At 56.0% G+C, this 23,897-nt stretch overlaps 1 protein-coding gene across 4 annotated transcripts in view; it reads right to left on the bottom strand.

Moving 5' to 3' along the window:
- The window catches only part of RPS6KA1 (ribosomal protein S6 kinase A1), a 37,003-nt gene extending 14,358 nt beyond the window's left edge, over window positions 1-22,645 (bottom strand). The window contains exons 1-13 of one of the 4 annotated variants that reach the window (XM_046661969.1): window positions 22,455-22,645; window positions 16,367-16,411; window positions 7,957-8,073; window positions 7,609-7,690; window positions 5,782-5,862; window positions 5,522-5,601; window positions 4,318-4,424; window positions 3,535-3,572; window positions 3,065-3,207; window positions 2,583-2,653; window positions 2,178-2,266; window positions 1,105-1,169; window positions 746-848 (exon numbers count right to left, since the gene is read on the bottom strand). In XM_046661969.1, coding sequence (XP_046517925.1) covers window positions 746-848; window positions 1,105-1,169; window positions 2,178-2,266; window positions 2,583-2,653; window positions 3,065-3,207; window positions 3,535-3,572; window positions 4,318-4,424; window positions 5,522-5,601; window positions 5,782-5,862; window positions 7,609-7,690; window positions 7,957-8,073; window positions 16,367-16,411; window positions 22,455-22,517 — 1,084 coding nt within the window. In that variant the 5' untranslated portion in view covers window positions 22,518-22,645. Of the gene's footprint in view, window positions 1-745; window positions 849-1,104; window positions 1,170-2,177; window positions 2,267-2,582; window positions 2,654-3,064; window positions 3,208-3,534; window positions 3,573-4,317; window positions 4,425-5,521; window positions 5,602-5,781; window positions 5,863-7,608; window positions 7,691-7,956; window positions 8,074-8,940; window positions 9,120-10,837; window positions 10,952-16,366; window positions 16,412-22,454 lie in introns of those variants that run through there. The other 3 variants (XR_006888680.1, XM_046661970.1, XM_046661967.1) reach the window with 3 other exon arrangements.
- Between the last annotated feature and the right edge of the window lie 1,252 nt (window positions 22,646-23,897).

Below are 23,897 nucleotides of genomic sequence, written 5' to 3' on the forward strand. Positions count from 1 at the left end.
GGCTGACACACAGTAGGGACCTGGTACGTATTTGTCAGATAAATGAATGCAGATGGAACAAACTGCTCGGACAAGTGCTAAGCTTCCTGTCATCAGAGATGTGCAAGCCACAGTGAGAAAAACACTCGCTTTGCTAAAACCTGCCCCTCCGGGAGGCCTTCTAAAACTAACATTTCCTCCCAATATCTGGCTAAAATGTTAAGATTTACCAAGCTTCCTCCCAGAAGCCCCCTCTGTGCTTCTCACAGTAACCCCAGGGAGTGAGTGGGTCTGTGGCTGAGCCCATCTTCCAGATGAGTACACTGAGACCCAGCCATCAGTGTAGCCAAAGTTGATTTCCACATTTCCCCCGACCCGTGGGCGCTGTCACCTCTGCTCTGCCAGACCGTCTCCACCTCGCGGTTTTGCTGGGTCAGATGCTTTAGCCCTGACATGAGTGTGAGCCTGATGTGTTTGGTCTTCCCAGTGGGCTGGAAGATGCCTGGGGCAGGGGTCTTGACTTTTCTATTGTGGCCTTAACCACCCACTTACCCCCACCCCCTCACCCAGACAAAGAGGCCCATAGAGCCCTGGAGTGGGAGAGTCAGGCAGAATGAGACAGGGACAAAGAGTCAGAGACCCACCCGCCTGTCTGCCCACACACCTGGGCCTGCCAGTGTCCCTGACCACCCCTGCATCCCAAGGTGCCCCCGACTCCCCACTTCCCTCCTGTACCAGCCCAAGACAAACCAGACAAGGGACACACCCTTGGGTGTGCGGGACGTGAACTCAGTGTCAAAGTAGAAGGTGTCATCAGGTTGTGCCACGGCTGGCTTGAAGGGTGGCTTGATCTCACGACGGTACAGCTTCTGCAAGGCAGGGTGGGCACTCTGGTCACCACGGCACCTCCACAGCCCACCAAAAGCCCCATGCAGGAGGAGGTAATGGGCCTGGGGCACAGGCTGCACAGATGGGGGCATAATTGCTTGCCCTCGGGAGGCCAGCCCTTGTCTCCAAGGCCATGCTGTCACCCTCTGTGCCACAGCTGAAGCCATAGCAGGTAGAAGCCCCCTCCCACCACAGCTGAACCCTGACTGGGGCTCTGGGGTGGACAGCCACACTCACATTCCAGTCAATGGTGGAGTAGAAGACATGACGCTTGATTTCCTCTGCCCCGTCAGGGCCGGAGCCTGAAAGAGCCCAGATGAGGGGTCTGCTCCAGATGGTCCAACCCCCAGACTCCCGCCCTGTCCACCAAGTGGCCTGACTGTGGTCTGGGACCAGCAGCTAGAGCAGTCCATTTGGAGCATGGAAACAATGGGCTCATTCTGCCCCAAATCCACCCAGCCATCACCCCAAGGCCTATTGCCCACTCAGCATTTTCCACTCTCTAGAGCCCCAGACGAGCAAGCTCCAGGATACTAATGGGAGAAAGAAGGCCCAGAGAGGTTAGGCAACTTGTCCAAGGCCACACAGTGAGGACAGAGGCTGTGCTTGTTCAAGATCTACAGAGGGCCCCCACCTCCCTCCCAACCCAGGCCTCATCTCTGTTGCTCTTATCCCATTGCCCTGTTCAACCAGACAGGCTCTCACTCCATTCAACCCCAGGGACCTGGACTGGACCTTACAAAGCCAGTCATGATCCAGGTGAACCCAGGAGCCAAGGAGCCAAGACATATTGAGCAGCTACTACACACCAGGCACATTCATGGGACTTCATTTAATCAACAGGGCTGAGATCATCATCTCCCATGGAGATGAGGAGCCGGGGCTCTGGGAAGTGAAGAACTGCCTTGGGTCTCTCAGTTCATAAATGGCATTCATTTGTTCAACAAATATTTATAGAAGGACCATTGTGTGACAGACAGTGGGAACGGGACACGGGGCTAGGACTGGGACCTGAGCCTCTGACTCCTGAATTCATGCTCTTTCTCTTGTGCCAACAGCCTTGGGGGAGGAGCTGTGTGGGGGCCTCTGTCCTTGTCCCCAGGGGAGTAGAGATGACTCAGTTCCTGCCTTCCCCCTACACACAGGTCACCCCCCTGCCCCAAACACCACACATGGAGCCAGAAAGCAGGGTGGCCGGCGGCATTGTCTGCCCACACAAAGGACAACGGCCCCTTTCAGCCCCAGATGTGGCCCTGTGGCCTAGGCTGCAGCTGTACCCCGCACCCTTCCCCTGAGCTGGGGCTGCTTACCAAGCCGGTTGGCAGGATTCCGCTTGAACAGGGCCCGCAGGAGGCTCTGGGCTTCTGTGCTCAGAAACTGGGGCATGCCTAGCTTCGCCCTGAAACAGCCCCCGGGTCTCATCAGGGCTGAGCCCCACCTCAGAGGCCCTGTCTCCCTCCCCGCTCTGTCCAGGTCTAGTTTCCAGCTCAGTCCAGACAAGCCATCCACTAATTCACCTCCAAAAGACTTCAGGGATTCCCCTCCCACAGGCCCTGGTGGATGAAAAGGGGGCCCTGGAAAGCATAACGCTTAACCCAGAGGAATGTCTCATTAATGAGGGAATCTGCAGCAGGTACAGAGTATTATTCTGGCCCCTAAACTGGGGCTAGGTGCTGGGGGAGACCCTGAGGTGTCCGGGAGGGAGTGCTGCTTACTTTAGGATCAATGTCATGGTCTCCTTCCGGTCCTTCCCTTGGAAGGGCAGGGAGCCCGTCAGCATCTCAAACTGCAGAGGACAAGGATCTAGTCAGGCTTTCATCCCGTTCTCCCATGCCCCCCACCTCCTCCCACCCAGGCCATTCGGCTCCATTCCCAGGAATCTTGCTGGCCTGTTGGAGGTCCACCTGGATCAAGAACTGTGTGTGACCCTCTCCCCTCTGTCAATCAGACCAGCAGGAGCAGTACTAGGGATCCAAGGCCGGGGAGAGGTGCAGGCCTGGGCTGGGAGCACCCCAGGTGGGGTCAAGCCTGGAATCCTTCCAAGGAAGAAAGCTACAGCTGGGTGGAGGGTGAGGTCAGCTTGGCTGTGAGAGGATAGAAGCAAAGCCTTAGAAACCATCAACCCCCTCATTGTACAGATAGGGAAACTGAGGCCCAAGGCCTAGGTAGGATGCTTTACCCCTGCCTGGGCACTCACCATCAACACCCCATAGGACCACCAGTCAGCACTGTGGGTGTGGCCCTGGCGGTTGACGACCTCGGGAGCCATGTACTCCACTGTCCCACAGAAAGAATAGGCCTTCTTCTCATGGTCAATGGCCTCCTTGCTCAGGCCGAAGTCTGTGGCAAGGAGAGCAAGAGGACACATCTTCAGGACCCCCTGCATACCCAGCCCCCCTGCCCAGAGGCCTGAGGGCATCACCCCCATGACACTCAGGAGGAAGCTGGGCCCAGCAGGGTTAGGTAATTTGCCCAAAGTTACCCAGTGTGGAGCTGGGGTTCAAACCCAGGCTATTCCAAGTCTGGGGCCTGAGCTTTTGACCACATCCAAGTGCCTGGCACAGCCTCTCAGGAAGAAGAGATCCCCCCGGGGCACTCTGCCCAGGCCCATCAGGAGCCCATCCTGTGTTCCCCGGGGACCCAAGGGGGCAGGTGCCCTCAACTTACCAGTGAGTTTGATGTGGCCCTCCTCATCCAGAAGGATGCTATAATGGAAAATGGCAGTCAGGGCCCCTCAGCTGTGGCTCCTTGGTGGGTTCTGGTGACACCACAGGGGCTGTGGGGGTTAGGCCCAGCCCAGGGAAGGCAATCCACCCAGATCCATCTGATGAATAGATGGGTGGGGCCGGGTGGTGGCAGTGCCATGCAGCTGTGTTATCTACCTTCTTTGCTAATCTTTGAAGGAACTGTGTGAGGTACGTACTATTATGGCCCCATTTTCACAATGGAGAAACTAAGGCTCAGGGAAGTTGAGTAACTCCCCATAGTCACAGAGCTAATAGGTGGCAGAGACAAGATTTTGATTTGAGTTTGCCTAACTCTAAAGCCAGATCTCATTTCCCCTCAGCACCTGCTCCTGGCTCCCAAGCTACCATTTGAGGATACTCAGATGTTAAGGAAATTCTAGAGAGGGCCATATCAAGGAATGGCTTTTAATGGCGGCATCTCAGATGTCACACTGGATTAGCAAAAAAGGTAGGCAACACACCTGCATGGAGGTGCCTGGCCCTTGGTAATGGCAGCACTAGTGATTAGACAGGCCCCCAAGGTGAGCCTGCTGCCACTACCACTCTGTTCCACCCACCCACTCATGGGGCAACCCAAGAGAAGGGGATTTTCTTGGGGAGAGTCACACCCACCCCCATCAGGGTGGCCCTGTCCTAGAAGAGGCCTCAGGGCCTGTCTCTGTACTCCCTAGGGAGGCCAGGGTGGGGCTGGAGTTTCACTCACTTCTCAGGCTTGAGGTCTCTGTAAATGATGCCCAGGCTGTGCAGGTGGTCCAGGCCCAAAGCCAGCTCAGCCAGATAAAACTTCACATCCTCCTCCGTGAACATAACCTGCAACAGGTGGAAGGGGCCTTCCGCTGGGATTGGCTCTTCCTGAGGAACTGGGGCACTGGGCAGTCAGCAGCTTCCTGGTCTTGAGGGTCCACCTTGAGGAGGACCCTTAGAGACCCCAGTGCCATACACCCTTCTCTTTATAAAAGGGTTTGGGGTATGAAATGACTAATACACAAGTCACTCATTTGGCATTGTTTGGAAATAGCAAATGGCTAGAAACAGCCCAAGGGTCAAGCAGCAGAAGGCTGGAATAAATTGTCTCTCCCCTGCATAATGGAGTGCTATGCAGCCACAAACCAGAACAAGGAGTTTCTCCATGTTCTGATAGATACGGATCCATCTCCAAGATATACTGTCGTGAAAAAAGCAAGGAACAGAGAGGAGTACATACAGAGTAGTACTTTTTACATAAGAAAGTGGGGGTCACAATTCAGAACATATATCAGAATGGTTTGTATTTCCAAAGGAACATGGGAAACTTAAACAAGAAACCAATAAAAATGTTTGCCTATGGGGGGTGGAAGGGGCTGGGGTGGGAGGAAGACTTCTCAATGAATATTTTTCTTTTCAATCATGTAAATGTATTACCTATTCAAACATTAAAATAACATTTAAAAAAATTTTTTAAAAGTTTGGTTCTCTTCTAAAGTTTCAATTGTATTGATGGTCCCATTTTCATATCTGGCTCAAATTCTTTTATGTCAATTCAAAATCCTTTTGGTTAACATGTACGACACAACATTAAATCTATCTTTCTGGGTGGATTTGGGCTTCTCCCTATCCTCATGGCCCTGCTCAGGGCAGCCCTAGAAGAACAGAGGTGGAGAGGTGACAGCCACCCATAGCTCCCCAGAATTAGGGTGGCATCAGATCCAGGGCCTGATCATCCTCAACCCATCTTGGGAGAAACTCTCAGAGGCTTTGCCAGGGTCGGGGCTCTGTCCCAGGATGGATTCCCAGGTCAGGGACTTCTAGGCAGGCCTAAGTGGTTCCAGGTCTCACTGGACATGTTCTGCACAGGGCCCTGGGATGGGGGGCCTCACTGTCCCTCTAGCTCCACCTCGGGGCCCTCTGGCAGTGGGGTATCAGCTTACCTCTTTAGAGAGCCGTGTGAAGAGGTCCCCACCACGCAGGAAGTCCAGAATAAGATAGAGCTTGCCCTCGGTCTGGAAGGCTGGGGAGAGAGGAAAAGGCAGTGGTGGTGCCAATTGGGCCCTGGGCCCTCCCCTCGGCCCCCAGCTCCCTTAGCCTCCCAGGTGGGAAGTGGGGCGACGTACAGGGAAGGCAGCAGCCCCTAGGCAAGGGCAAAGGTTGGCAGGTAGGGTGGGAACTCAGGAAGGGTCTGTGGTCTCACCATAGTGCAGCTTCACCACAAACGGGTGGTTTACGTCGGCCAGGATGTCTCTCTCCATCTTGGTCCGAACGCGGTCACGCACTGGCCAGAGGAGAAAGACAGTCGCCAAGAGTACAGCCACCCAACAGAGCCACCCCAAGACCTAGCTAAGAAGGGCTCTCTTTTCAACTTGTTCCTCACATGTCACGGCAGTGCCCAGGGTTGGGCCCTTGGTGCCCAGCTCGTCCCTCTAGTCCCATCTCTCACCTGCCCCATCGAAGGTCATTTAATCCAGCCAGTCCGAGCAATCTGTTCCTCTGTGTGCCCTCAGCCTTTGCCCCTGTGACTCTCCCTGGGATGCCTTCACCGGTCCCCTCTGCATCTGGCATAAAAACCCCCAATTCCAGTCTGGGGGCTGGTGAGAACAGCCACCTGGGGAGCTAGTCAGAAAGGCCGATTCCCTGCTCTTGGGTCTGACCAGGCACCTCCCACATACTTTTTTTCTTTTTGTTTTAAAGAATAAAAGTCCCTAGGTAATTCTGATCATCAGCAGGTTCTTCTTTGACTCAGTTCAGGCCTCACCTCCTCCAGGAAGTCTTCCTTAACCTGCCAAGCTGAGTCAGGTCCTCTCTCCTACAGTGCTTATGTTTCCCCCTGCAGAGCACCTTTGACCCTGTCTTTTAATTTTTTATTTCCCTCACCAGACATGGCAGGGACCATGCTGGAGTTAACTATTCCAGTCACTGTTTCCCAAATACACCTTACATTTTCAAACTGCCCCTATGCTTTCGCTCAGGTAAACAGTTCCTCCTTCCTGGGGTACCCTTCTTCCACCATTTTCAATCTGGAAAGCTCCTAACTCATCCTTCAAGGCACAGTTCAATGGCTACTTCTTATGTGAGCCTACCCTCTGTGAGGCTGCCACCCACCCTCCTCAGGGCTCCCGGGTCCCAGCACTGACTGCACGGTACTACAGGGTCTGCTCAGCCTCTCCTGTCCCAGCCTGGGAGCCCTTCACAGCAGGCACCAAGTCTTTTCATCTTTCTCCTCCCCCAGGGCTCCCACCATCCCTCCTGGGGAATGACTCCCACCCTTACCAGGCTGGCCTTGGGGCACCAAAGTTACATCACTGCCACAGACAGCCCTTCATGGGCCACATGACTCCTAATGTCCTCAAGGCCAACTCTTCTGATTCCGCCCACCTCACCCCAACCAGGGCCCACTCTACCTGCTAAGTGGCCGCACTAGTTCCCAGGCTGCTCAAAGAGTCACTGTCCAGCCCAAAGCCCACTACCAACCACCCTTATGCCCTTTGTAAGTCCTAGAATTCTAGACCTGGGCTTGGGCTCCCTTCTGAACATCTCTGCCATCCATCGCTGTGTCACTGCCTTGACTCACCCTCTCCTACCCACCCTCTCCTACCCACCCAGATGCTTCCCTGGGCTCCCTGCCTCTTCCCTCCTGTCATTCTCTACCCTGAGAGGTCTCCCTCAGACTCTTCTAGAATTGTGAAACAATTCTGCTGACAGAAGGCCTCTGCCCAACCAACCTGATGCCTGATTTTTGAAGGCTCCACCACAGACACACTGCACTCACCCCTGCCTCCCTCCAGACATTCACTTTCAGGTATGGTCACTGGCACTTGGCTTGCAGGATCCTGTCTTTGCCATCATGTGGGGCGGGGGATTAAGGTGTGGCTAAGTACAGGCCTGTTTTTCTACCTTCAGACCAAGCACTCCTAGAGACAGAGCAATCTCCTCCATCAGGCCCAGGCCCTTGAGAGCTAGGCTCTACCCTCAATCCCTGTGCCTAGCCTTGGCTCTGCATGCGAAGGTGCCCTCCACTCACCTTTCAGCGTTGCCTTCTTTAGTACCTTCATGGCATACAGGTGCCCACTGTCAGGCCGGGTGATCTTCCGCACCAGGAAGACCTGAGAAGGCAGCAGGGGAAAAACAGAGAAGAAGCCGGGGAGGGGGCTGAGCCCATTAGCTCCCATCCTCCAAATACCAGGCTGACTTCTAACTTCCTTGAGCCTCAAGTTGACCTTTTGCCTTCCCTGGGTACCACGGTGACCTCTCATCCTCCCCTCAGACCCATCAACCCTTGCCCTCCGATCCTTTGAGCCCCAAGGTGACCCCTCACTCCCACCTCTGATAGGACCAGTGCTGCCCTCCCAGCAGTTGGCTCAGGACTCACTTTGCCAAAGGATCCCTGGCCCAGAACCTTGAGCAGCTCAAAATGGGATGGGTCAGCCTTCTCAGAGCCAGCCTTGACATGGTGCGTGATGGAGATCTCCTTGAGGATACCCTCATCCTGATGGAGGGATAGAGACGGTGGGCATAGTGGGTGCCATCCGGTCCAGTATGGGGCATGTTGCCCCATCTAAGTCCACTCCCACTGGACCTCAGCAGACAGGGCCCTCCAGGCCAAACCAGACAGCTACCCTGACAGGGCCAGCCTCTGGATTTGTCAACACCAAAAGGGCCTCAAAGGCTGGGGAGGGTCAAACTACCAAGGTGCCAGGTGAGGTAAGGCACTGCTCCTATTGCTTCTGCTGCTTCGGCCTGCTCAAGCCCAAAGGGACACCCAGGCATGGCCAGGCTGAGCCAACCCCAGGCTCTGGCTGAGGCCCACGCACCTGCCCCAGGTCCTCCCAGTGGGGCTCCCCTCCCCCTGCTGCAAAGATTTTGGTTTTGCCACAATAGGAAGTAGGGTTTATTCTCATAGTGGGGAGGCAGAGTTGGGCTTTCGTTCCTGGTCAGGATAGATGATTGGATCCCTCTGGCCAGAAGGACAGGGCTGAGATGCATAGGGACCCAAGAGTCACCTGAGACTCCCACCAACCCAGTGCGTGCCAGTCTGGGGCAGGTAGGAAGCTAAGGCCAGAGACGCCATGCCCCACACTCCAAAACTCCCTTCATACAAGTCTCCTAGAAACCCCTTGCCAGGCCCAAGTTGTGCTAGGATCCCTCTGCCCTCCCTCCAATCTGCCAGTATCGCCCCAGAGCCCTGACGGCCCTCCTGACTTGCCGAGGAAGTAAGCCTGGGCAGAGTCCAGTCACCCAGCAGGGCCAGGCCTGGGCTAGGCGAGCTCAAAGCCAGCTGAAGCCAAACTGGCTGCCCAGGCACCTGCTCCAAGGGCCACAGCCAGGCCAGGACTAGACATCTGGGCACACTCACCGAGTCCCGCCTGGGGCCAGAGCCAGGGCCAGGGGCAGGCAGAGAGGTCTGGCTGGTCCTGGGCCGCTGCTTCCTGGGCAGCCAGGGGAGCAGGGCCCGGAGCCGCAGACGGGGCGGCTTGGGATCCTGCTCCATCCGCCCGGCAGGGCCAAGGCACCATGGCAGGAGCAGGCAGCGTCCTGGCTGCCGAGGAGGTGGCCAGGCCCAAGGCGGATGTGCACAGTGAAGGCGGGGGTTGGGCCAGGCCCAGAGCCGCCAATCACTCAGGGCCTGTGGTTTCCCAGTTCCAGGCCTACACCCTCACCACGTTCCCTTCCTCTCTCTTCCCCCCTCCCCATTGCCTGAGGGCTGCCCTCTAGCCCTCCCCCCCATCCTCCCTGTGGGCCTAAAAAGGGAAAGCCCCAGGCCAACCCAGCTGCTGAGGAGTAGATGGGTACCCAAGAGGCAGAGACAGGTACCTAACATGTAGAGGCAGATAAAGAGGGACACCCAACAGGCAGAGGCAGGTACCCAACAGGTAAAGACAGATGAAGGCGAGCATCCAACAGGCAGAAGTAGGAAGAACACATATCTGATGGGTGGAGACAAATGGGGACATGTATCCAACAAGCAGAGGCAGGAGGGGACTCACACCCAACAGGCAGAGGTGGACAGAGACTCATACCTAACATGCAAAGGCAGATGGGGACACATATCCAACAGGCAAAGACAGATGAGGACATGGACCCAACAGCAGAGACAGATGGGGACCCAACAGGTAGAAGCAGTTGCAGGCTTGCATCCAAAAGGTGGACAGATGGGGACACATACTCAACAGGTGGAGACAGAAGGGGACATGACCCAACAGGCACTCAACACATGACATGTACCCAACAGGTGAAGACAGCCACTCATCAAGTGGAGACAGAGACAGGCACCCAATAACAGAGGCAGCTGGGCAGCAGAGACAGCTAGAGTCCGCAAGGCCCAAGCAGACTGACAGATACCCAGGGCAGCCACTCAGGCAGGAAAGATACACAGACACCTAGAAAGTCAGGCCCTGGACTCAAAGGCAGAGCTCCATGTTCTGGCTGGTCTGCCTGGGGGTTAGCAAAGAGGTGAGGAGGCATCATTTGCAAATCCCAGCCCTTGGGAGAGCAGCCCAGTCTTTGTGGCAGACCCATCTCTGAGGCCTTCCATTTCTCTGGGATTTTCTTCCCATGCCAGGGCCTGAGGGGGCCCAGGACTAGGATAGTGGGCTGAGAGGGACATTTCCTGAGTATAATCTGATGGTTTTGACTCTGATCCAAATATCCCAAAAGCTGTTATCCTCATTTCAGGAACAGGAAACTGAGGCCCAGAGGACAGTGATTCACCCAGGCTCAAAATGAACCAGTGGCAGAGCCGGCTTGAACCTAAGTCCTTCCCCTGGTCATCACCTAGCCTGGGGTCAGCAGGACTCGAGTGCCAGGAAAGGGTGGGCAGGTAAGTGAGCCAGAGCCATGTCCTGCCCAACCAAGTCTGCCCCTCCCTCAGTACCAGGGTCAGTCTGGGGACTTCCTATTCTAGGACTTGACCCTCAGAGACACAGCCCCATCTTCAGAGGACCCTGAATAGCCACACAAGCTGCAGCTGCAAAAAGCTGCAGGCTAATCAGGCCCCTGAGTGTAACGCGGGATGGGAGAGGCAGACCTAGTTCAGAGAGGGGCTGAGGTGGGCCAAGGCCACACAACAACCTCTGCCCATCCAGCCTTGAGGTCTGAGCCTCCACCTGTCTGTCTGCCTCTGACTGAGAACACTCCATCAGGACAGACGCAGTCACCCGGAAATCCCAGGGGACAGCGCCACCCCTAAACCCCTTCCTTTCCCAGAGTCATGGTGACAGACCCAAGTGGAGGCAGGCCAACCCTCTGCTCACCTTTCTGGGACAGGGAAGTAAGTCTCTCTCAACCCTGGGGAAATCTGCCGGGGTCTGCATGGTGGGGCTCAAGCCGGTGGCCAGAGGGCCCCGTTACTCCCCTTACTTCTGCTTTTTCAGCCTTCCCGGCCCAGAAGGCAGGGTCGCTGACCCCCTCCTTCTCACTTCCCCCTCTGCAGGGAGGAGGGACAGAGATGGGTCAGGCTCCCCTGCTGAGGAAGGGACACTACAGACTCCAAGCCCATGACTCCAGCGGGGCCCAGGGATACATCTCTCCTCATCTCCTCTGATCCTAAGGAAGGAAGACTGGAACACAGACAGAAGTCACAAGGCAATGAGGCGGCGACACAGCGGGCAGCACCTGCAAACAGCCCCTTGAGAGAATGTCAGGATGTCAGCTACTCAGCAAGGCCACAGGCTCTGGTTGCCCCAGCCCAGGGCGTAGACACTCCTTCCCATATAGTGACCTTTTCATAGCTGGGCCCACCCAAAATGGTAGCCCACAGAGCAAGCACCACCACACCCAGCCCTGCCCTGAAGAAGCCTGCTAGTCCAGGGCCCTGGGATGCGCAAGGGGGCAGAAAGCCCTAGCCCTAGCAAGGACCTCACAGAGGTCTGAGAGAAGGAGCAGGTAGTCATGGGGCAGGGGTTGACCAGGCCTAGCCCCCTTCCACATAGCCTTGCCACATCACTCACACCGGTATACCCACAGGAACTGACACACACACAAATACACACAGGCTGATGATCGGAAACCATTTCCACAGACATCCTCGATGTGGAAACACATGCCCCCACATACACATGGACTTCCCCTTCCAGTCCTCACAGGGCTTCCACTAATAGTCTGATGATGGCCTGCCGGGGGTTGTGAAAGATGCCTCCTTAGACTGAGGCCTCTCATTGCACCCCAGCTTCTTCAGGCAGGCATTTGGAGGCTGGGGCAGCCCTTGGAGCCCCAAAGCTCTCTAGGCCAGCACCAGCTGGGCCCCCTAACCCTCAAGTCCTTCAGAAGCAAAGGAAGACTCTGTGGCTAGCAGGGTACAGGAAGGGGCAACAGGAAGGAAACAGTCTCAGAGCTGCCTTCACTGAAGAGTATGTGCAGGGCCTGTGAGGCCTCTGGTGGCGGGAGGTGGGGAGGACAGATAGCAGACCACATCCCTTGGTCCCTGCCCCATTCCCCCCATAGATACTTCCTCTTATTTACTTCCTCCCATGAGGCAGCTGGGAGAGGAGCCCAGAGCCCCCAGCCTGATCCCTGGCCCATAGGGTCCCCACCCTGGGCCTCCCTCTACCAGCTGCAGCCCACGCCCACCTGCCAATCTCTGGCCCTAACGGACACCAACAGCCCCTTCCGCAGCTGGCAGCATCTGCAGGGCCTCCCAGGTGCTGCCCCCTCTGGTGGGACAGATGTCCCCAGACGAGTCTCCCAGCATGCCTCTAAGCAGGTGAGGAGGGGTCCACAGTTTTCGGGTATCCTTGATGGGGGAGTTGGCCTTTGGCACTAGGCTAGGATTGGTATGGAGTGACAATGAGAAGTGTGCCTCCTAATAATTGAACACGTTGCACGAGGCCATTCTTTCCCTCACCCTTTGCTGGTATGGATTCTGCCAGGCCCTGTGTCTTAGCTCCAAGGGAGGTACTGCTATCCCATTTCAGAGAGGAGGAAACTAGACTCAGAGAGAAAGTGACTTGCCCAAGGCCACATGGCTAGAAAGGGGGAGAACTAAGAGCAAAATCAAAGTCCATTTGCTTCCGAAGCCTACACTCAAACATTTTACTATCGCCTTCCCAGCAAGGCCAGCCAGCCTGCCTCCCCTTCGGAGTGGTATACTCACAGCTACTGGCCTGCTGTTCTGTCCCCAGGCTAGCAGCCAGACACTAGGAGGCGCACACGTTAAGGCAGACTAGGGCCTTGTCTTTAGGCAGCTCTTGAAAATAAATACACGACAATAAAACACAACTGTCCTGGGACAGAGCTGCAATCAAGGTGCTGTGGGTGCGGAGAGGCAGTAACCATCTGCCTGAGGTGAGGTCTGGGAAGACCTTCCAGGTCAGGGGCAGTCCAGCTGGACCCTGAGGATGAACAGGAGCTGGCCAAGCAGAAAGGAGGAAAAAAGACATTTCACGCAGAGAGAGACCAGTGTGAACAAGAGGCTGAGGCCAAGAGCACAGGGTGGGAAGTCAAGAACTGGCTACTCACTAGCTGAGTGTTCCCATGCAAATTGCTTTCCCTGTCTGAGCCTCAGTTTCCTCCTCTGTAAAGAGTGGTTAAAACTAGATGTTTCACCCTCAGAAGGTTGTTTCTAGAAGCAAAATGGGCCACAGAGACAAAGGAATGTTGTAAACAGAACTTCTCCCTGGGTTAGATGGGCAGTCGTATTGCTTCAGGGTTTCTTCAGGGCAGGCTGAAGGGACAGAGCCTGGCCACAGGGTCCCAGGTACTGGAAGGGTGGGCTAGCCAGCCCTGGCCAGTCCAAGGGAAGTTACCCCCAACACCTGAGGCTCCCAAGGCTCCCCGAAGTCCACAGTCACATCCTGCCTGAGCGCCAGCCAGGGGAGCATGAGGGATCCGGGAGGGATCAGGGTTTCATAAACAGGAAGAGAGGAGGGGAGGGGGGAAACGCTCAGTTCTCAAAATAGACCTGCAGGCGCTTCAAAGGGGTCCAGCTCCGGAGATAGCTGGGGGAGGGGGCCTGGGGTGCCCAGTCCACTCCCAGGAAGAGAGGGAAGGTGAATGGAACCCCAGTGTGCCTAAAGACACCTGGTGCGCCCAGGAGGCTGAAGGGATCTGGGGAGCTCTCACCCTAGACTGCTGTCCACACTATGGCTGCTAAAACCCAGATCCCCCTTTCTGCCTGAAACGAATAAAATAAACAGGTATTAAACATCAACATTGTGCCTCAAACCTTGCTGGAATCTTTAATTTATACGCATCACATTCCCTCCTCCGGGTGGCCCTGAGGGATGGTAGAGTCCACTCTTTCACAGGACAAGCATATGAGCCACAGAGGGGCAAATCCCTTGCCCAAGGTTATAAGGCAAACAAGAAAGAGGGGCACGATTCTGAACTCAGAAAGCCTGACTCCCAAATCCCCCTCCTTGCCTCTTCTCCACCTGGAAGGTCCACTTCTCTCTGCAGCTGCCCAAATTCTGCCTTTCCAGGTCCAGCGAAATGCCAGCTCTGCAGGGAAGGTGGCCTGGTGCCCCACAGCCCATCCCAACCTTTCCTTCTCTGCCACAGACATCTCATCGTGCCACCAAGAGAAATGTGGGCACCTGGAAGGTAGTATATGTCTCTCTCAATATGGGGCCTGGCACTGAATGGAGGTTCTCTGTGCCCACAGCCATGTTCCTCCCCATCACAGCGCACCCACCACACAGCTTTCCTGTCTCTATGCTCCCTGAGACTGGGGGTGTGGACTTCATTTTGGGGTCCCCCAGTGTTACAGCAGGGTACACCAAAAGTCTGATGAAGCAAAGGATAAACCGGACCACTGCCAGCTCATTCCACTGCACAAAGTGATGAGGTCCTGACCACAGGCTGAGCGCCCCATGGTGTGCTGAGCCCAGAAGCGGGCCCTGGGGATACTGTGAGGTTCTGGGGCAACAGAGAAGATGGGTAAGAGGATGCCTAGGGATGGTGTTACTTGGGGTCACAGGGACCCAATGCTCCTCCTTGTCAGCATTCAGTGTTCCCTGAACTGGAGAGAGTGTGGGCCTTGTGGTCAAGCAAGACTTGACTCCATTACTCACCAACTATGTGACCTTGGGCCTCAATTTCTCATCTGTAAAATGGGGATAGTAACAATCTCCACTTCTGAGGGTTTTGTGAGAACTAAACATAAAGTTCCTGGTGTGGTGTCAGATGTGGGTTAAGCTCTTTCTTTTCCTTTTTCCTTTTCTTTTTCTTTCTTTTTCTTCCTTAACATGGGATTCGAGGCTCCCCTGCCCCATTCATCTCCAACCGCATCTCCCTTCCTACTCCAGGATCTTCTGCTCTAGAGCAGGAGTCACAGGCTTGGGGTCGAATGTAGGTTACCTGCCTGGGCAAGCTCCTGCCTTCCCCTAACCAGTGCCTCCAGCTCTTGAGGTGAGAAGCTGCACCCAGCACCAGCCCCGCTAAAAGCTGCAAGCTCCTCTGCAACCTCCAGAACTTCAGCCCCAAGATCTGAACATCCTGGCTCTTCACTGGGGACTTACAAGGCCTTCATTTTGTTACTAGGCGACTAAGGGCAGCTACTTTATGGGAGGAGATTCTCCAAGACATGGGGCTGAGACAAACCAAGGGGCCCAGTTCACACCACTTAGCCTGGCCTCTGGTGGCCCAAGGTTGCCACGGTAACCAAGAGAGGAGTGGGTGGGAGACTACTTCTCTCACCCGGTCATACCCTAGGCAGCTCAGCTCTCTTAGGAGGCTGAGTCAAGGCAAACATCAAGACCAGCCCTTGGTCTATCTCAAAGGTCGAGCTTATGGCAGGTCTGGTGCCCAGGCAGAGGCCTGAAGGGTGTGGCCACTGGTAGGAAGCTGAGCAATACATCGGGGCATTCACACTGCTGGAGCTGAAGTCACCGGGCGCCAGGGAGTTACTACTTCATTTGTCCTTCACTTCACTCCTGTGTTACATAGGCACTATTATCCCCAATTTACAGATGGTGAAACTGAGACTTGGAAGGGAGAAAAGCTTCTGGTCAAATGCTGAGGGTGGACCCAGGACTTGAACCCAGGTCTGCTCTACTGCCAGAACCCATCCTCTGTCCTGCCTAGGTAGGTTCCAAAGCCCCTTCACAGCCAGCAGCTCTGTGACCTCACAGTTCCTTGAGAATTGGGTGTGATCTTTCTCAACAGAGAAATGAGAAAGCCCAGGCCCCGAAGTGACAAAGGACCCACCCAAAGTCACACAAATGTCACCCAGCCCCAGGTGCTTTTGTCAAGCACAAAACCAGCAACTGGGGCTGAGGGGCTAAAGAGAGGAGCCCAGGGGAAGCAGAAATAGCAGGGGTGAGGGAACCAGCCTCAGGCTGGGAGGTGGAAGCCCTGAGAAATGGCCTATGTGCCACATGCCAGGCACTGGGCCCTGGTTAGACTTGAGAGGCCACCAGGTTCCCTCTAGTGCCACATGCCCAGATGATTCCAGGCTCTCATCAGGCCCAGCTGACCTTAGCCTCTGCCATCACCCCTTCAGCCCTCTCCTAACAGCCGGCCCAGCCTCTATGAGTAAATAAACTGAGGAAGTGTCCTGGCCTGGGTGATGGGTAACCAGAGTGCTAGACTGGATTCTGCTCCTGACCCTGTCTGGGCCACAGTGCCCTCACCTAAGAAATAGGAAGGTTGGAGCAAGGGAGCTCTCTGTACGAGTTTACCTCGAGGATTAGGTTAGAACAGGGATTAGGTGAGCTGGGCAAAGGGGAGAGAGGCCAGGGCCCTCACACCCAGGTGGGACAAGGGCAGGCCTCCCTCCTCTATAGCCATGTAAATAGTCCCCCTCCCCACAGTCTCTAGCTCAGGGTGCTAGCCCTGGTCCTTACCTTGGATGGCTGAAGTCCAGTGTCTTCCCCTGAGGCCTGTCCATTCTGAAAAGGAGAAGGGAGATTGGGGGACATTGTCAGAACTTACCAGCGTGGGACAGAGCAAAGACAGACCCTGCAGGGCACGCCCCACACCGCCCCCCCACCGGCTGCTCCTAATAGCTAGAGAGGCCATGCGGGGAGGGCAGGAGTTCTGAGTGGGTCCCCTCTACCTCCACTTTCCCGGTGAGGGGGCAGGTATCAAGCTCTCCTGTGACAGCCCCTCACATTTCAGGCAGAGCACTTCCCGACACTCCTTCCCTCATGCTCTCTGCCTAGCAAACACCTCATCTTTGAAGATTCAGCTCAAATATCACCTCCTCCCAGTGAGAAGGAAAGCGTATGTGTGGCTCCCAGCTCTGCCAAACTGTGTGACTTTGTGCCAACTCATCAACTGCAAGAGGCCTCAGTTTGCTGATCTGTAACCCGCCTCTCAGAGTTGCTGCAAGGGTGGAAGGAGACAAAATCTGGGAAAGTATCCAGCCCAGAGATGCTGGCTGCCCTGGCCTTGCCCCCCCACTAGGACTCCTCCCCTCGCCAGGCAGAATCACTGCTGTCCCACCGTGCCCTTGCGTTCCTTCACTACAGCACTTGTCACAGTGCAGGGACTATTTACACACAGGCCTGCCCTTCCTAATAAACGGGGAGTCCTGGGAGGGCAGAGATTAGGGCTTGGTGCTAACAGCTGCTCTCTTCCGAGCCCCTGCCACATGCCAGGGACTGGGCTCAGTGCCTCACACCTGTGGCACCCTTAAATCCTCATGACCTGGCAGGTAGACTCTGGCCCCATTTGGCAGAGAAGAAACTGAGGCTCAGAGGGGCCTAGTGATGGCACCTAAGGTCCCACAACTGGTAAGCAGGGGTTCAAAATCTGATCTCTGACGCCCAGGAGGTGCTCATAAAATGTATGCTGAAGAGCTGCTCACACCTCTGTAGGAACTAACTGTAGAGAGGTGGGTATGGAGCCTATCTCTGGGCAGCCCTGCATTTCCAGCCCCCAGGCTTTGCCCCCAGGTTGGCATTATTCACCCGGGGATACCAAACCCAGCCTATTCCTTTCCTGTGTGATATGAGGTGAGTAACCTACCCTATCTGGGCCTTGGGAAACTGAAAGGAGCTGTCTCCACCCCTCCTGGCACAACAAGAGTGTGGTGAGCCAGAGTAGAGGCTCCTAACGGCTAGGAAGGCCCAGCCTAGGGCAGGTCAGGACTTTGGAGCCAGGGGCTGGGTCCACAGGGCAGCTGTGGCTTTGCTTGGCAGAAGCAGGCACAGCTGTGCTCTGCCCATTACATAATCTCCCTGCCCCTGGAGCAGCTCCCCTGCCTCGCCCAGGACATCCTGCCCCCCACCTCCACCCCCCAGTCCCTTTAATAACCCTCATCCTCCCCAGGGACCTGTGTTCTTCAGGTCCCTCCATGCACTCATACACATACACACTGTCATCTCTCAGCAGCCTGGGAAGAAGGGCCAGGTTGACCTGGCCTGGGGTAAGGGGAGGAGGCGCGGATTTGTAGACTGAGTTCTACTTCACCGACATTCTAGATACTTGACATAATTCCCACAGAAGGTCACAACAGCCTACACACCAGCCTTGCCACGCCCTCCCCCCCCCAATCCAGCCCCGCCTTCCTCATTTCAAACCTCATCCTTCCTAAAACTCAACTGTGATCAACCTCAGCGATCGACTCCCTCGGTCACTTACTCACTCACTCACTCCTTATTGAGAGCTTTCTGTGTACCAGGCCCTAAACCCTTCCATGGCTTCCCACTGCCTGCAGAATAAAGTTCCAGTTACTTGGCACCGTGTTCAAGGCCATCATCTCCAACTGCCCAACACAGGTGATTAAGACTGTGGGTTCTGAAACCTGACCTTGTGGGTTCAAATTCTGGCTTCTACCACCTGCATGACCCTGAGGTTACTTCATTTCTCATGGCTTCAGTTTCCTTATCTGTGAAATGGTGATAAAAGTAACGTACCTCATCTGGTGGCTGCAAAAAGCAAACAGTGCCTATAAATATGTCCATCTGGCACGTAATTGGTCCACAGACAACCGCCATTATTATTATTGGGCAATATTCTTGAGCTAAACCAAATGACCTGAGACCCTGGACAGACCAGCTTGTTTTATATCCCCAAGCACTTGCATGGTGGCTCCTTCCACCAAGAAAACCCTTCCTTCCTTGTCACTTTGGCAAACCCTTGGTCTTGTTTCAAGACTCAATTCAAACATCATCTCCTCTGTCTGCACAGCCTCAAATCCTTTCCTCCCTCCTCTGGGCCCCACAGCACTGAGAAAACTGCAGGTTAACTCAGAAGGAGCCATGGCTTGTCTATCACCATCTCCTTGGCACCCAGCTCAGGGTCCAGTCTGTCATATGAAAGCTCAGCTCAGCAAAGAGAGCAAGGAGGCCAGAGCAGGTTCTATTACTTCCATTTTTCAGATGATATTCAGAGAGTTAAGGAACTTACCTGAGGTCCCTCAGCTAGCTGGTGACAGACATGGGGCCATAACCCAAAGTCACATGGCTGCAAGCCTGAATCCCCAGTAAAGCAGGCAAGGAGGCAGTGGGTGTACCCAGAAGTGTGAGAAGTGAGGATGACTCAGGGAACCCCATAGGCCCTGTTTAGCTGCCTCCAGTCCCAGGGTCTCTGGCCTGGGTGCCATCCTCATGTAGCTCTATGTCTGTAAGAGCTGATGCACAAGGTCTCTAGAGGGGAACAGGCAGCTCCGGAGAAAGGACTGGGAGTGCAAAGAGGACCACGGATGAGCTTCCCCCTCAGGATCCTGGGAAGAAGGGGTTTGTTTGCCTCTCTGGCCTACCGCTGCACAGATAGTAGAAAGAACACAGCTGCTGTGCAGCCAGGAAGACATAACCACTACTCCTAGCTCTGCCGGCCACTCACTCTCACCTTGGGTCTGTCACCTCACTTACTGAGCCTCGGTTTCCTCATCTGTACCACAAGTGCAGGTCTGTCTTGTTCACAGCTGCACCCTGTTGCTTAGAATCATACTTAACACACAATAACTGCTCAATAAATATTTATTGAATAAATGAAGGAAAGAAAGGGACAATGATGCTGACCCTGCAGTATATTGAATGAATGACCTTGTCTAAAAAGTCTGGTACAAGAAGGGCCCTTTGACCTCTTAAGAGGATAGAAATCCACTCTCCTCTCTCTTCCTCAGAGAGCACTGCTCCTGAGGACAGCTGCCCAGGGCCCCCAGACCACTGCGCCCCCTCCCCAGAAGTCAGCAATGAGTTCTAACAGGCGTTCTTCCTTCACCCAAGCAGCTCTGTCTTTGGAAGAGGGGCCCAGGGCAGTGTCTGGAGAAGCCGGGCAGCAGATGGGCAAAGACAGCACGTGCCCCGCAGGCAGGAAGTGCCCCAGGAGCTGGGTTCACAGCCCAGCGCTGGCAGTCCTGTACGCTGCTGGAGGCTGGGGGCCAGGTGCCAGGGCCAGCTGGCACCAGCAGCCCTCAGCAAAGGCTGGACAGGGGCCCTGTGGGACAAGGAGAGTTTGCCAATATCTGGAGCCTCCTTTGGAGTACCTTCTACCTGAGCCAATTTGACCGAGCCCTTCCCCATCCTTGAGCCTCCCGTCACTTGGAAGAAGGCAACGAGACATCTGGGTTCCAATCCTGGCTCTGAAATAGTCCATAGGCCAGTTCTCCTCTCTGAGTTCAGCTGTCCCTTCTGAAAATGGGGGTAATAATCCTTACCTTGAGATGTTGTTTTGAGAATTATTTTATTTTAACAAGGTGACCTAGGTGAAGCAGGGTGGGTGGCACATAGCAAAGCTCTGCACATGGAAGGGCTGGACCTGGGGACAAGGTTTCAGCTTTCAGCAGGGCCAGGGAAGAGCCAGGCAAAATCCTCACCCACACTGCCAACAGCTTTGCTCCACCTGGGCCACACCCTGGGCCAGGCCCTGCCTCCCAGCAGCCCATTTTTGGCAGCGTCATAGGGAGGGCAGGGCAATTCAGATCCCAGGCCTCTGCCAAATGCTCCTGCCAGCCCCTTGCCTGCCTCCTTCCCAGTCAGGAGCCAATAGCAGCGCCTATACCTGCAGGTCAGGCTGCTGTATCGCTTACATGTCACCTGGGCTAAGAACAGCGAGGCCCTGTTCTCCAGTGAGAACAGCCCAACCGGTGCCCTGGCTGCCCTATGGCTCCTGTTACCCAAACAATAACACCCAGTCACCTGGCACCTCCATGGAGTCGGGGAGGGGGAGAATGGGCAGCAGTGTCCAGGGCTCTGCACCCTCTCAGGCCCAGGAAGACGAGGATAGAACCCAGCCCTGACCACTGGAGAAACAGAGGCCCAGAGAGGCTAAGGACTGACTGGGTCGCACAGCATTTCCAAGGTAAAGCTCCTGGAGAAATCACAGCACTCCCCCACCACAACCCAATCCTAGGAAATAAGCCAGTCTTCTCCTCTCACTCAACTCAAAACTGAGTTGAGTTTCCTGTTTAAAGCTGGCCCCCTGATTAAGCTGGCCCCTGCCTCAGGATTCCCCAAAGGGAGGCAGAAAGTAGTGCCCTGAACTGGGAACCGAGCTCCTGGGAGTCTGCCTTCCCTACTAGTATAACCCAAGGTAGATCTTGGGTTAAGCACCTCCGCGGCCTCTCCCATCTATCCTCCTCTACGGACGCCTAGGTTGCAGGGCCTGCCAGGGCAAAGGAATCCACCTCTGAGTCCCCCCACCACCCGCCAGGTCCTGGTGGCCCAGTCCTGGGGCCGGGAGGGGGCTGGGGGCTGCAGAGGGCAGTGTTCCTCACCTCGGAGGGTGAGTCAGCGAGAGAACCTCTGAGAGCTGTGCAGGGCCTGTAAAAACCCCATGGCAGGGATCCCAGAGCAATTTACTTCGAATTGCGCCTTCAGGTTGGTTACCTAATCCTGCCGCGCCCACCCTCCAATAGCCAGTGTAGGCCATGACCATCCCTTTAAAGGGGCAGCACATCCTGAGTGCTGGGGACCCGCGGTCCTCGCTCTGATCTGTAACCCTGAGAGGCAAGGCACTTGGTGACTGCCCCAGGTAAGTGAGGGCAGAGGAGGGGACCTAGGCAGGGGATAGAGACCCAAGCCAGGAGAAAATCACCTTGGCTCCCAGGCTCACGGAGGTCTCCATACCCTCTCTGCATACTCCGCGCATCCCCTCTGGAAAGAGAGTATCGCCTGCCTCCTTCCCAGCATGGGGCTGAGGGAAAAGTTTTCAGGACCTGCTGGTTCACAGGCTTGACCTTGACCCTGGGGGTCAAAGGGCACAGGAAGAGCTGGCCATCTGCATGCTTAGGGCCTAGCACCACAGAATCCTCCGAGGAGGAGGGCAGGAGCTGCTCCTGGGAGAGGCTAGGCTGGCAGAGGCCAAACTCCTCAAGGGCCCAGCCCTTCCTATGGCAGGAGGCACCAAGGTCTTCCCCCTCTCCAGGAATAATCTTCACAAAGTCTAAGGGCTTTTCTCCCACTCTCTTCTCCACAGTCCGGGGCAGGGACACAGGCGTCCTCTGGCCCTAGCCTCGGGACAAAGGAAACCAAGAGTTTCAGCCTCAGACGGGCGGTGTCACCCCACATCCCACAACTACCAAGAGTCAAGGGGGGCAATCCTTCTAGGGTCAGCAGCGGAGAAGCGGAGAGCTCCAGGTAGGGCGCTGGGAGACGTCAAGGAGAAGAGGGGGTCCCACGACCCTTGTCTCTTGTAGAATCTCAGACATCTGGCACCCCAGCCCTGCCCGTCTGCGCTAATGAGAGAAGCTCCGACAGCTCCCGGTACGGGTCCTAGGTGTGTGGGGTGAGGAGGGCCAGATCCCAGTGCCCCACGGGATCCCCTCTCCAGGCTAAGAGGGTTCTTGGCGCTTGGCGAAACTGTCTCTCGCGCACTCACACCCGGGGCATAGGGGGGTGGAGCCGGAGAGGGAGCAAGAGATCGGAGGGCACTCGCGCGCTCGCGGGCGCCTGCCAGGCTGCAGCGGCGCCGCGGGCCGCCCCGCCCTTCTGGGGACCCGGGCTCGCCGGCCGCCGGCGCCCGTCCCCCGCCCCGCTCACTCACCTCCGGGTCCAGCGGCACCAGCTCCATGAGCGGCCAGGGCTCTCTGAGCTGGGCGAGCGGCATCGCGCCGCCGCCGGGCCGCCTGCGCTCCTCCGACGGCCCGGGCCGCGCCGCCTCCCGGGTCCCGGGCTCCCCGGCTCTGCTACCCCGCGCCCCCGCGCCCCGCTCCGAGACCCTCGCGCTCCGGCTGGGCCGTCCGCCGCCGCCGCCGCCGCGGCACTCGCACTTCGGCTCCCTCCGTCACCGGGCGCCGCCGCGCCCATTGGCTACCTGCGCGGGGGCGGGGCCGCCGAAGCCCCGCCCCAGCCCCCGCGGCGCGGCATTCCCCGCATGGACCCCCGCCCCCGCCGCGCTCCGCTCCACCCAGCAGAGGCCCTCCTGGCTCCTCCCCGCCAAGCCTTGTACCCCCGCGCGGACCGCGCCAGGGCCAATGCTCTCCGCGACTCAGTTCGTTTGGCCTCGCTCCCCAGATGTTCCTTCTCCCCGCAGCGGAGAGAACCCCCGTGTTCCCCCTGCCCTCCCCACACTCACACCGAATGTCCCGAGCCTGACCCAGGCAGAGGCTTGAAAGGAGCCTGGGCCCCACTCACCTCAGGCCCTCACCTCACAAGGCCCTGGGGATCCCCACTACGGAAGCCAACACTGGGATCCCCTGGGGAGCTCACCGCCCCAGTCCCGGGTAGGTTCCAAGTCTTCTGTCACCACCATCAGGATCCACAGCGCCCCCAGAATGATTTCCTCATACGCATTTTTTGCAATCTGTGGTTGAGGGGGCTTCTTTCGAGCCAAGCCTCCAGCTGCAGGCCCAGCTCTCTTCTGATTTGCCTCGCTCTGAGGAGGGCAGGGCCTAGGCCCCCAGGATTGACCGACACTTGGGCTGTACTTGGAGTAAAAGGCCAGAGACAGGGATTCCCCCCTGGAGAGATTTAGCTTCCACCTAAAGAGGTGTTAGGGGTCCAGGAGTGGTGAGATTTATTCATACATGGGGGAGTGGAGAGATGGGCTTGTGGGTTTCATGGGTAGCGGGAAGAATGGCCAGTTATTTGCAAAGCTATTCTAAGGCAGGGGGATGGAAAAGATTGTTTCTCAGAAGCCTTCTGCGAACCAGGCTCCACCAACATGTGATTTCCTTCAATCCTGACCACCACCTACTTTACAAATGGTAAAACAGCCTCTGAAAGATGAGGTGACTTACCCAAGGTCACAAAGCAGGGGGAGAACATATTAGGACTTTAAAAAAAATCAAAAGGAATCAAGATTTCTCCTAAATCCAGATGTTCCCCTTACTCCATGACTTTGCCAGAGTAGCACCTCAGCTGTTGAAGTGAATTGAGTTTTCAGTGGAAGACTTTGGAACCCAACACATCTGAGTTTGAATCCTAGCTCTGCCACCTCCTTAACATTGGAAAACTCATTTTATGTCTCTAAACCTCAGTTTCCTTA

Source organism: Equus quagga, chromosome 5 (assembly GCF_021613505.1).
Source record: "Equus quagga isolate Etosha38 chromosome 5, UCLA_HA_Equagga_1.0, whole genome shotgun sequence".
NCBI classification, from domain to species: domain Eukaryota; kingdom Metazoa; phylum Chordata; class Mammalia; order Perissodactyla; family Equidae; genus Equus; species Equus quagga.